The sequence below is a fragment of the Frieseomelitta varia genome, unplaced genomic scaffold (genome assembly GCF_011392965.1).
Source record: "Frieseomelitta varia isolate USP_RPSP 00005682 unplaced genomic scaffold, Fvar_1.2 scaffold_341, whole genome shotgun sequence".
NCBI lineage: Eukaryota > Metazoa > Arthropoda > Insecta > Hymenoptera > Apidae > Frieseomelitta > Frieseomelitta varia.
In genome coordinates this window covers 228,385-241,682 of record NW_025110081.1, presented here as the reverse complement: position 1 = coordinate 241,682, position 13,298 = coordinate 228,385, and the positions used below count along the sequence as shown (strand labels likewise).

At 35.4% G+C, this 13,298-nt stretch overlaps 1 protein-coding gene across 4 annotated transcripts in view; it reads left to right on the top strand.

The window, feature by feature from the left end:
• Positions 1-13,298, top strand: part of LOC122530402 (neuroligin-4, Y-linked-like) — a 294,079-nt gene that overhangs the window by 278,092 nt on the left and 2,689 nt on the right. For all 4 annotated transcript variants that reach the window (XM_043657318.1, XM_043657316.1, XM_043657315.1 and 1 more), the window contains 4 exons: positions 5,354-5,546; positions 6,885-7,329; positions 12,618-12,891; positions 13,031-13,177. In XM_043657318.1, coding sequence (XP_043513253.1) covers positions 5,354-5,546; positions 6,885-7,329; positions 12,618-12,891; positions 13,031-13,177 — 1,059 coding nt within the window. The remainder of the gene's footprint in view (positions 1-5,353; positions 5,547-6,884; positions 7,330-12,617; positions 12,892-13,030; positions 13,178-13,298) is intronic.

The following is a 13,298-nucleotide window of genomic DNA, read 5'->3' as shown; positions in this document are numbered from 1 at the left end:
CTAAAATTTTAGATCATTCTTTTATCATTGGTAACACAGTAATAATTATTAAACCAACTTTAACTAAATCTACTCTTCTTTTCCCTTCTTTTCACTATCTTCTTCAATTACAAGAGTATTTAAACAGTCACAGTCCATTACAGTTATCAATAAGATTTAATTTCTAAAATTTTATATCATTGGTAACACAATAATAATTATTAAACTAACTTTAACTAAATCTACTCTTCTTTCCCTTTTCCTTTTACTATCTTCTCCAATTACAGAGTATTTAAACAGTCACAGTCCATCGCAGTTATCTTATGATAACTAATCATAAGATAACTATCAATAAGACTTAATTCCTAAAATTTTAGATCATTCTTATATCATTGGTAGCACAGTAATAATTATTAAACCAACTTTAACTAAATCTACTCTTCTTTTCCTTTCCTTTTACTATCTTCTTCAATTACAAAAGTATTTTTAAAGTCACTGTCCATCACAGTTATCAATAAGACTTGATTCCTAAAATTTTAGATCATTCTTTTATCATTGGTAACACAGTAATAATTATTAAACCAACGTTTAATCCACTCTTCTTTCCCCTTTCCTTTTACTATCCTCTTCAATTTACAAAAGTATTTAAACAATCACAGTCCATCATAGTTATATGATCACTAATAAGATAACTTGACAATTTTTAACAAAGTTATAAAATAGTTTTAGACAATTCTTTTATCACTGTATTAATACAGACGCGCTCCTCGCTGTAATAATTATCAAACCTACTTCAATTAAACCTGCTCTTCCTTTTGCTCAGCCATCTTCGCGAAGAACACGCAATTGCACAAACGTCCGCAGTCTACCGTGCAGCTACATAAAGAGAAGATTCTCCCGGTTATATTGGATCCCAGATATATTTTGAGGATTCTACGTCGAGATTTCGCATGAACGAACACTCGGTGAAACTTTCGTCGTGAATCAGGAACAGACGGTGATCGCGCGCTGCAGGAAAATATATACATGTACTCGCAGGTTCGGATTTCTCGCAGTTGTCTCGACTCGCAAATATCGTTCGGCCGAAAATTATAGCGATAGTCGCGCGATGCTTCAGACTTGCAAGGGTTTGAGCCAGAGCAAGAGCAAGGGTGATACAAAATTGTAAAGGGCAAATATTTGCATTCGACGAGGCGGAGGATATTTACATTGGACACGTATTGCATCGTATTTCCCTTCGGCATAGCGCCGGGATTAATCCGAATACGCTTCTCTCGGCAACATTTCCGCGTGAAGTCACCGATGCTTTAAAGGACGTTTGTTTGGATATTCCTCCGGCTTACGATCTTTACGAGACGACCAAGCGAAGTCGCGCACTGAAACGTAACGTAACGATGCCGGACCGAAGCGAAATGAAGCTTTTTCACCATGAATCTTCTCTCTCTCTCTCTCTCTCTCTCTCTCTCTCTCTCTCTGTCTTTCATTCCGTTTTTTTTTTTTTTTTTTTTTAAAAAGAAAAAGAGTTTTCAAGCAAGTGAATTGTGTACAAAAATGGTAAAACAACGTGAAACGAATGAAGATTATTATAAGGGATATGAAGAATATATTCATTTTACTAAATAAGTTTAGTTTGTCTAGAAGCTAATTTAAAATTCGATACTACAAATTGTTCTTTACTCGCTTACTTATTTATTTTGGAGTTTCCTTACAGTTCTGTTTTGTAATAACTGTATAACTGCCTTGACAATTGTATCTTTCACTCGATAACTTTGTCTTTAATGAACTCGCAGCAAATGTTAAGAAGCTTCTGAAAAAAATTTGATTCAATCATTAAGGAACGTAAACCGTAATTCATTCGTTCGCTTTCATCACTTTGTATTTTATATTTCATATTTTATGCCGTTACTTTAAAAACACTTCAATATATTTATACCCAATGTCCATTTGGGATATTTTTATTATTGATAGCAACGTAGGATAATATTTATTATGCAAACATAACAAGAAGTATTGAATATAGTATTTATTCAACACTTTTATGTACATAATGCAATAAATATTATCCTCTGTATACAAATTCAACAAGATTCGATGCTAAATGATTTGCACTAAATAAATCTCAATGTTTACACTACTGAAGAGTCAATGCAATATTTAGTCATTATACCGTTTTGATGTTAAATGATATTTGACGTTCCGCGTAATCAAAAACCAATCGGTAATCCAACATTCCTAACAATTTGTTTTATCGTGTTGAATTTGGGAAATTGTTCAAATGTAGTTTGCAATGCTGTCGCGTTGGATTATTAAAACGGATATCGGAACGCGAGATGGCTCGAAGTAGGTTGCAATTGCAATTAATCGTAATCTAAATACATACCAGGGACAATTGACGTTCGTAGGTTAAAATCGATACGCGTACTTGATATAATATAACGATACATATTATAGCAACGAGATTTGTTTTCGCGTGTCCAAACTTCCGGTTAACTTTAAAAAATATTTCCTCGAATGCTACTGTATATTTTACTGTATTTTATATGTCAGAGAATAACAGCCAAAGTTTACATGGTGTGTTGTACGAGCATGATCGAATAATAAGATATATTATACGCAGGTTTCGTTTGAAGCTTTATTAATAACAGGTTATTAATAAAAATACCAAATACTCCTGTAATTTTACGCTGTCCGAGGATAATTTAAAAAAAAAAAGGAAGATCCAACGATTATTGACACAAAGAATTAATTCAATTAATACGAAGTAAAAACAAAATGAGGTTCGTGGAATAATTAATTCTGCCTTTTAACGTTTCTTGTTAATACGTATAAAAAGATATTCTCGCATACAGGATAAAGATTTCATCGATTATTCACTAGTTCCATTTTAAAAAATAACAATGACAAAAAAAAAATTCTTTTGCACGTTTCATGTTTCTTGAAATAGCTAAAAAAATTACTCCGATAGGTCCTGTTTTGCAATTGTAATAAATAAAATTTGATACCTTTGTTTACGTATATAAGTCATCAATAATGTCTGACCAGTAAGACCCTACTTCTACTGTTACACACTTCTACGTTTAATTTCACGCAATTCTCTTGCTTTTCACACACATTCTGCACATCGTAGCAAAACTAGAATAAAACAGCATCGTTAATAACAAAATAACAAAATAATGTTCTCTTTAAAAAAAAAAAAAAAGAAATGATTACTTTTCACTTTCGCGATTTAACAGTTCTCAATGCAAAGGATACTAAAACACAAGGTACACTAAAACGAGTGGCACTAAACCAAACTTGAATCCCACGTGCGAAGTTCGTCTCGTTAATTTCACAAGCCTTTCACGGGCGTTAACTCTGAAATGCAACAATTTTCATTTCGCCTCACTGTCTCTGAACAGAAACGAAACACCAAACGAACATCCGCCACGGATATTATGATAAATTACAACGAAACTCGTCCGAAACGTACGAGAATATTAAACTCGACGCGGTGCGTCAAACTCTGACAAAAACAAAAACAAAAACAAAAAAAAAACAAAAATCACGCTGCTAATTCCGTAGAAATTCAGCAATTTCCTCTCGCGCGCGCGCGCGGGTTTTCATTTTTATTCTCGGCTCTCCTTCGCGTGAAATTGAACGTTAAACGGATCGCGAGGACATTATGATAAATTACGGTGAAAACGCCGTTCTTGTCGATCGTATCAGGATACCGCTTTGAGGCAAGAACCGCGTTGAAGACGTTGGAGGGACCGGATATATCGAAGTTATTACATCAACACGGTAAAGTCGTTATCCGCGATATCTAGGAGAGATTTACGCGATAATAAAAGATATTCAGAAGGAGAACGTAAAGGACAACGGGGGACGAATTACTGCTGGCTGGGACGTAAAGCAAAGCCATAATCTACCTGCAGGGAATAGAACGTCAATTTATCGCGTCTTTTTCGAGAGGAACATTTCCTCCCTCCGAATGTATAATAATTCGTCTCGCGCTAACGAATGTTAGTTTCGAAACCGTGACCTCTTTCGAGATATAATCGTTACATTGCGATAGTTATAAAATGTATTATATATTCAATTTGATTGTATAATTGTGAAATATATTGCATTTTATATGTTACACTGTATTGTGTAATTATCAATGTTTTCGTGTCTCATTGGGAATTGTATTAAAATAATTATTACTCTGCGAAGGTGACAGCAGGGATTGAAACGAATGTTAGTTTCGAAACCGTGACCTCTTTCGAGGTGTAATCGTTACATTGCAATAGTTATAAAATGTATTATATATTCAATTTGATTGTATAATTGTGAAATATGTTGCATTTTATATGTTATACTATATCGTGTAATTATCAATGTTTTCGTGTCTCATTGAGAATTGTTTTAAAATAATTATTACTCTACGATGGTGACAGCAGGGATTGAAACGAATATTAGTTTCAAAACCGTGACTTCTTTCGAGGTGTAATCGTTACATTGCGATAGTTATAAAATGTATTATATATTCAATTTGATTGTACAATTGAAATATATTGCATTTTATATGTTACACTGTATTGTGTAATTATCAATGTTTTCGTGTCTCATTGGGAATTGTTTTAAAATAATTATTACTCTACGTAATAGCAAAGGTAATAGCAGAAATTGAAAATTACGTATAAGGTGTCACATCGTGAAAGTCAATGCAGTATTTAGTTTTAGATCGTTACTACTATACTATTTTGATAAATTAATACAATTATCCCGATTGTGTTCACATGATCAAAAGACAATCTATAATTCCACATTCTTATATATTCGTTTTATCTTAAAAATAATGTACAATTTATAATATTCTCTCTGTAGTTTGATTATATAACGATGCTGCTTTGTTCTACTTTTGATGCAATGTACAGAAAAATAAAATCAGATTGAACTTACTACGATTGCAGAATATTAATGATCACTTAGGATAAGATGAAACAATGAAAAGATAATTTGCACAAAAAATGCAAAGTATAATTACAATTTAATTTGTTGTCAATATAGTCTCTTTGAAAATTACTTATGTCAAATTCCTACAACAACAATTTAATTGATCGCGCAGTTTCCGCAGATCTAACGTCAAATCGTTACTCCTTACGAAATTCACCAATCAATTCCCACCAAGCAATTCCCTGTTTATCGCCACGTACACACGGGAACGAAGAAGTTGTCCAGAAGGTTTGCCAGTCGTTTCAGTAGCAACGGTCGATATTAATCAGACCGTAGTTCAAACACACGTAGCAGGGGAACTTTCCAAAGCGGACGATTCATCTTCGTTATTGTTTGCCCGATACTTGAGGGACGTTATTAAATTTGTTAACAAAGTACCGTTGACCGATGTTTGCAGGTCTGTTTCATCGAGTTGTGCTATCGAGTGGCTCTGCGTTAAGCCCGTGGGCGTCTGTTCACGATCCGAACGACCTACGGTTGAAAGTAGCTGAGCAAATAGGATGTACCACCGAGAACGACGAAGATATTGCCGACTGTCTACGCGGCGTTTCTCTCCGCGAGCTCATGGCTGTTGAACTGCCGGAAATCCGGTAAGATAGTAACTCTTTACGATCTTGATTCGAGGCTCATCTAACATCCATGAATGAATAGCTCGCCGTAAATTTCGTGTAAAAGTTCCTCGTGGATTACCAGCACACACTGGGATGAAGAACTTGGAGTCAGCCGATATTATTGCCTTCTGCGCCAAAGGGTCCAATAAAATTCGGCTGGATCTCCATCCGAACGGGATGTACCCTTTATAAAAACTCTCATATTTCGTTACGCTTGACGTTGTTGAAGATCGTCGCCCAGAAGTGATGACAAATGGAGCCTCGTAAATTTACAATCAACTCGCAACTTGATTTATTAGCCGATCACGCAGAACTTTTGTGCTCCATAAATTAATTGCAATGTAATATAGTTAGTTAGTAGTTGTTGTAATCAATCACGTTGTCACTTTGTTAACGCAAACATGCGTTTCGCACGGGCTTGGGCAAATTTTGTTTTAAAATAAAAACGAAGGATAACGAGTCGTTTCCATTAATTTATTACTTTGTCTGACGAATACAACTAAAATATGGATTACAACTAAAAGCACTCAGCTACACAAAAAAAGTCTGTATCCGAGACTTTCACCAACAAGCACCAAACATTAGCAACAGGAAAGAAGGAATAATTATCACACGCCTTGGTCATACCAAACTGACACACGAACACAAAATTAGAAGAACCACACCTGCAGCCATTGCAATAACCACCCATCAATAGTCACCCACATTTTGCACAAATGCCACACCACAGAACTAACTCAAACATAAACCTGACCTCTCAAAATGACGCACAAAGAGTTTGAAAATATCTCAAAAACACATACTACTACACACATATCTAATTCCACCGTCGTCGCTGATGACCTCGCTGTCAATGCGACGAAAAACGAAAAAGAAGTGAAGAAGAAAAGAAAGATGAATGTACAGAGTAAAAAGTTATTTCATTTCGCGATCAAAAATAATGAAACGATTTCGAGGAAATATTATTCGGTAATCGTCGACAACATTGTCGATATATATGAGACGATGTATAATTATCTTTCTGAACAATGCCCGAGCCTGTCTCGAACTTCGTACAGAAACAAAGAAAAATCCGTCATCCGTTCATAAGTCCTCAAAATCCCTTTGCGATCGATCACATACTCGCCCACCAGGGTTTATCCCCTCGGATCAAAGTTCGAGTGGAAGATGGTAATCGGTGTAACACGGTTAATTCACGATTCCCTCGCTATTGTTGGCATCCTGGTCGTCTTATTGATCGACACAGGGCAACACCACGCCAATTTATTACCCTGATGAGCAGCGAGCCAGGCTAATTCGCCTCGTTTTCCGCTTCAGGTTCGTGCCACGGATCGGGCCGGGCTTACCAGTGGACCAAAACAATCCCGATCCAGGGCTGGATATGGAAAGGGCCAGCGATACGTTCATCAAAGTACCTTTGATCCTTGGTGTTTCCACCACGGAATCGAATCTAGATTTTAACGCGAACGACATTCAATACGGATTCGAGGAGGATCACCGGAATCGGATTTTGCGGACGTTCATTAGGAACGCTTATGTATACCATTTGAACGAGATATTCTCGGCGGTGAGGAACGAGTACACGGACTGGGACAAGCCTATCCTTCATCCTATCATTATAAGGGATTCAACGATGGAGGCATTGAGCGACGGTCACACCGTGGCACCTCTAATGAGGATCGCGTTTTATCATGCAAGAAGAGGAGCCAAAACGTACTTCTATCACTTTAGCCATCAGACGAAGGACACCGGCCTTTTGCAGGTTTGTGGAGAATCTTTTTGTACATTATCGACATCCGAGAAAAGAGTGTAACTTTGTAAAAAACGCAGTCGTGTATGTAACAATGTACTCTTGAGAATTCAAAAACGTCGAACAAATTTTTTTTTTTTTTTTTTCATGGGCCAATTTTGAAGATTGAAATTTCCTCTGTACAATGACTTGCTGTACGATTTCTTTTTATTTTATTGAACTTTGAATTTGCTGTATTAGGATTAGGTTTGAACAAACGTTACGATCGGATTTCTTTAAATTTTTCCTAATATTCGAAGTTCAATGAAATAGCAAAAAGGAAAAAAGGGAAATCGTATAGCAAGTTTTGAAAAGAGAAAATTTCTTTGTAATCTCTTACATATCGTGGTCTTATCCATGAAAAAAAATGTTTCTAATATTTTTTATAATTTTCAAAATATACCTTCCTATTAATATATTAAAAAAAGAAATCTTTGATTGTCAAAATAAACGGATTGCTGTGTGACTTATTTTACAAAGTTATAACAATTAATACTTTTGCGGACTAAAATAGTATGCATAATTTTATACTATATTTTTCGTCTCATTTCCTCAAACGGTAGATTGAAATTAGTATATACTTGACAAATTTCTCAACTCAATGTTCTCGAGGAAGTTCTTTTATTCGCGTTACGTACGATTCACAGTCCTCGTTCTTTCTCTTTCATTGGTAAATAAGGAACGTGACAGACTTTAAAAGTAATTTGAAAGAAGCCGGGGCCTTTAACGATGAAAACGCTCGCATAAAATGTCGACAGTAAACCGTGACTCTTTGAATCACTTCCGTTCTCGCGAAAGCTACTTCTTTTTCTTCTTTTTTCCTTGTCTTCATCACCAAGACCGTTTATTCGCGACTTCTTTGATTCTTCGCGAAATTTCTTAAACACACACCATTCCTTCCTCCACTCATTTTTTACACTAAACTCGACGGAATACTAAAGGCAGTATGGTAATTTTGCATACAGCTCTCGAAGTCAATTGAAAATAGAAAGTGAAACGCGCGAACGAATGGCTTAAACTCATTTTACATAAAATTATTATACAGCAATTGTAGTATATAATATTTTGTTTTATTTCTGTTTTATTATTAATGTTACTAATGTTAATATTAACGAAATTTTACAAATCACAAGTTACAAACGATCATCAGCAATGAATTCTTTCAGATTCACAATTTGAACATGTTTAATAATAAAATGCAAAGTGAACTTTTATCAACAAACTTGGCAAATGACTTTCCAACAAATGTCCCTACAATGAAAATGAAAATAAAATAAAATTTTAAAATTGTGGAAAAGAAATATAAATCATCTATCACATTCAGTAACAATAATAATATTAATATTAATATAATAGCAATATTAGTTAATAAATTATTTATATTTTAACAATATTTGTACGTGACATTTCACTTTTTCTATCAACCTACAAAACTATAATAACACGAAGAAATCGCTGAGGTTTTTCTTCTTGTTTCGCGTTATTTGTACTAATCAGGGATGTATTCTACTTGCTCGGCCGTACATTGATTCTCGCTGCAAAGGGAATGTATTAGTATAGGATCAGACTTGTTGTGTAGGGCAATACATCACTGGTTAAATAGTACATTCTGTACAAGTACAATATTGCACTTTGTGGCTGGCGAGAATACGCACAATATAATCAGGTAAATAAATTAAAATGAAGTAGACACTATGTACCAAAAAAATGGAGAATACATATGATATGAGAATACCGATGATTTTAATAACTGATAATAATTTTTATAATTTTGACACATTCATTTAACACACATAATATACATATATCTACATAAAAGATATTTTGTGATGAATGTTCAAATATTTTTGCGATAGAATAGTACATATCATACATAATCAAATAAAATAAACGATAACTCAATATTGCAAACTATTCATCAATTCTTAACAAACAACGAAACGAATTTCATCAAAATTCTCACTGATAGAGTGAAATAAGATAAATAATAATTTCGCTGAAATAAACTATTCATTAATTCTTAAGAAATAACAAATTTCTATCTCAACAAAATTACTAGGTAATTTATGCATTTATGGAAAATTTGAAGATAAAAATAAATGCATCGTACATGACAATCTATAACAATACTTAATAAAAATTTCTTATTTCTTTCATTTCACAAAGTCGTCATAAAGTTATTTTAATCATTTTACTATGAAATATTCCACACATGATATTGCGATTACCATCAAATTTTCCGTAAATACCCAAAACTCCGTAGTCTAATTATTGTCATTGTCTCAACATGTGGCTTTAATTCACCAATCAACCAGACAGATCGACTTAATAACGTGGAGTTTCAAGATTCTAACGACGAGGTCAAATTCCGACGTAGCATCACGCTTAATTTACATGACCGGAGACTTGCGAGACTAACGCGAACGTCCTTCTACCAAGACCCTTGAGGCATTTGTTGATTAGATCAGCAACTTCATCGTGAAATCATGGGCAGTGGTTAGTCAGGACACACGAGCATCCAAGCATAGAGCCCCGAAAACGGCAAGATGGAAATGGACGGGCAAGAAAACGGGGAGATCAAAGAGCCACTCTGAACGAGCTATAAGCTCGAACGCGTTTCTTTCTTTTAACTCAAATAGAATCGAGCGTTGCTTTTTTCTTTCTTCTTTCTTTTTTTTTTTTTTTTTTTTTTTTTGCTCCGTTTCTTCAAACGAGAGAAAAAAAGTATTTTCAGTGATTGTATGAAACAATAACAGAACGTTCGATTCTTTTTCTGTGCCCTTTTATTTATTTATTTTTTTTTTTTTTTAACTTTCTAACTCTCAAAATGCTTAAGATCTACTTGCTGGAAGACGTATTTTCTAGAAATTTTGATTTATTTAATTTTCATATTGTGCTTTCTTTTTATAAGAATTTTCGAGTGTGTTTCAGAGAATTGAAGAATTTGGAAATTAAGGAAATTGACAAATTCCAAAGTTTAATAGTAAAGAATAGAAAAAAATTTGAAAGTTCTCGAAACTTGTGAATTGCAAGTAAATTATAATAACATAAATAAATCAGGGTTCTGTAATATATAACATATAACGTATATAATTGCAATAATTTACAATCTGAAATTTAATTTTAATAATAATTAAAATAGGTATATTACAAATTCACCGGATGTTGAATTCTTTTAATTTTCAAACTTAAAAATTCACTAACCTCTGTTATTTTCAAATTCTTGAATTTTATATATTCTATGCACTTCATTTTATTCATTAAACTCACAATCTATAATCTAACTTTATAATAATTTATTATAAATTCATGCTCAGATGTTGAATCTTTTAACTTTCGAACTTCAGAATTCATTAACCTCTGTTATTTTCAAATTCTTGAATTTTATACTTCTTACACGTATCTAGTTTTCATTCACGTTGGATTAAATTAAAAATAAAAAAAAATCGCATTTCCACTTTCTTTCAACCGAATTAGCCTACAACTACATTCTTCTTTCCAGTGTTTCTGAATTCATAGACGACGGTGCATTGATCATGCACCGTCTATCTCGAATTACGAAGAGAGTTAGTCGCGACACCGAAACTTATTATACGAGGCAGCGTTTCGCGAGAGCGTGCGCGCGACACGACTTCCTTTTAATTAAATTTCGCTTTGTGCGTACACAGTTGGTCATAGCGTGGCAAATAAACGCACTAAATCGCTATTAACCGTATCTCGAGGGGAAAACTTGATAACTTTAAGTTCTCGCCTCTCCACCCAGTGGATACTTGTAGCCTTTTCACTCTATCGCAGCTGCGCTACAAATTGGTTAAAATCATCAAGTCGTTGTACATTTTTCGCAAATGATCGTCGAAACTCGCATTGAATAACAAATGCTTTGCGTTCGTGTTGCAATAATCGATGTTTTTATTGGATGTCCAATGTAATTGCTACGTCGTGTCGAATTTTTTCAATTCGTACATTGTCAATCTACAAATCTCTTCCGCGATTAAAATTTGCCGAATCTCGAAGTCTTTTTCACTTTCAAACTTCAAAATTGATCAGTCCCTTACATTTACTCTAAGAAAAGCGTTAGGTGAAACCTCATGAAGGCAAACGACGATTTAAAGAAGTAACGCAGATTGAAATTTCTAGTTACGAAAGCATAATTTCGAAGAAAGAAATTTCAAAACTCATTCTGAAAGTTTACTTCGACATTCGACGGACCACGTTGCTTCGCGCTCTTTTCTATCAAATTAAATGCCGTGAAGAGGTCTTAACATCAAGCAGAATTAACGAAACTCGCTCGAGGACTCGGTGAACAAGCTGCAACGTATTTAACAGGGCTAAGCTAAACGGTTGATCCGTTAAACGATCCGACTCTATAGATGTCAAGACACGAGGCGGTGGAGCAGTATGCTAATTCGCTATTCCCTTCTTCGGCCCGTCTTCGAAATGTATGCACATATATATACCGATCTACTCATCCACGCGCTCTCGGTAGATCCAGGCGACATTTAAGTCGGCAGGCAGTTGTAAACTCCGTTTGCTTGCGCCCTGAATTAACAGAATTTGCATCGCGAGACCCAGCCGTCCCGTCCACACGCACAAATAAAATTGTCTACGCGCGATTCCACGCCACTTTGCAATTACAATTATCGAATCGAATCCGTATTAAGATTGTCGAACAGCTGGATCGAAGGGGGTCCGTACGAATTTTCGTTTCGTTCGCTGACAACGAGCTCCTCTGGGATGAAAACTCGGGAGATTTTTGATCGAAGAATTCTTCCTAATCCTTTCCCTCCTGGAAAAATAAATTTCGAAACTCTGGAGTTTCCGAACTTCTTAATTTTTAAACATTTGGCAATCTTCTTAACTTTCGGATCTTCTTTAACGATCTCCAGATTCTCTTTTATTTTCGAGCCTTGTTTCCGCACTTTTCAATTCTTCGAGCTTCGGATTTTCAAATCTTTTAATTTTCAAGCTTTCAATGTTTAATATTTCAAATGTTTCAAACGTGGAAATTTCCAAAACTTTTGTCCTTCTCAGTAACCGAATTGGCAAAATTCTTCTTTCAATTCGACTAAATTTTTCGCCTTTGGTCCTTCCCCGAATGTTCTGTTACTGATTAACAGAAAAGACTATTCATAAATATAAAAATTTCCTCTCCACGTTGTGTATCCCGCTATCGGTAGCAATCTCGTTTGAGTAACATTCACCTCAGGTTTCAAACGTTACGTATATATCCTACCAACGAACCGATGATGATTTTGTTTCAGCGCCTGGGCAGTATTCGCGGCGAGGATATCCCATATATCTTTGGATTGCCACTGGTGGCTGGCGGAGTTTTCTTCCCTCGGAATTACTCTCGCCAGGATCAGGGCGTAGCCGAGGCAGTTCTCACGTTTTTCACGAATTTCGCGAAAACCGGCAATCCGAACGAGCCGCACAAAATCGAATCGGTGGATTACGGCACGCCGAAGGAGAAAACGCGATATCGCGGTCTCACGTGGGAACAATACGAGACTGGGACTCAACAGTACCTCGCAATCGGTAAGTTCCTTTCTTCCACGCTCCTCTCCATCTTCCGTTCCTTCCATTTTATTTCTCATCTATTTAAATTTCTGTTTCCACTTCACACGCGATACGTGGCTGGCGACTAAATACATTATCGATTTTTTTCCTTTTTCAGCGATGAAACCGAAAATGAAAAGCCACTATCGTGGACATAAAATGGCGGTTTGGCTGAACCTGATACCGCAACTTCATCGGCCTGGAGACGACGATGTCTCTATGAGGCATCATCATTTTCGCGAAAGAGGCGACCACTTTTATGCAGGTAATCTCTCTCAAGTAATTCAAATTGCCTTGTCACGTGTAATGGTCAACATACAGATCCACTACAGAACCATAACTGAATCAATGACGATGACAAATTGTCGATATTCCAAACTGTTATA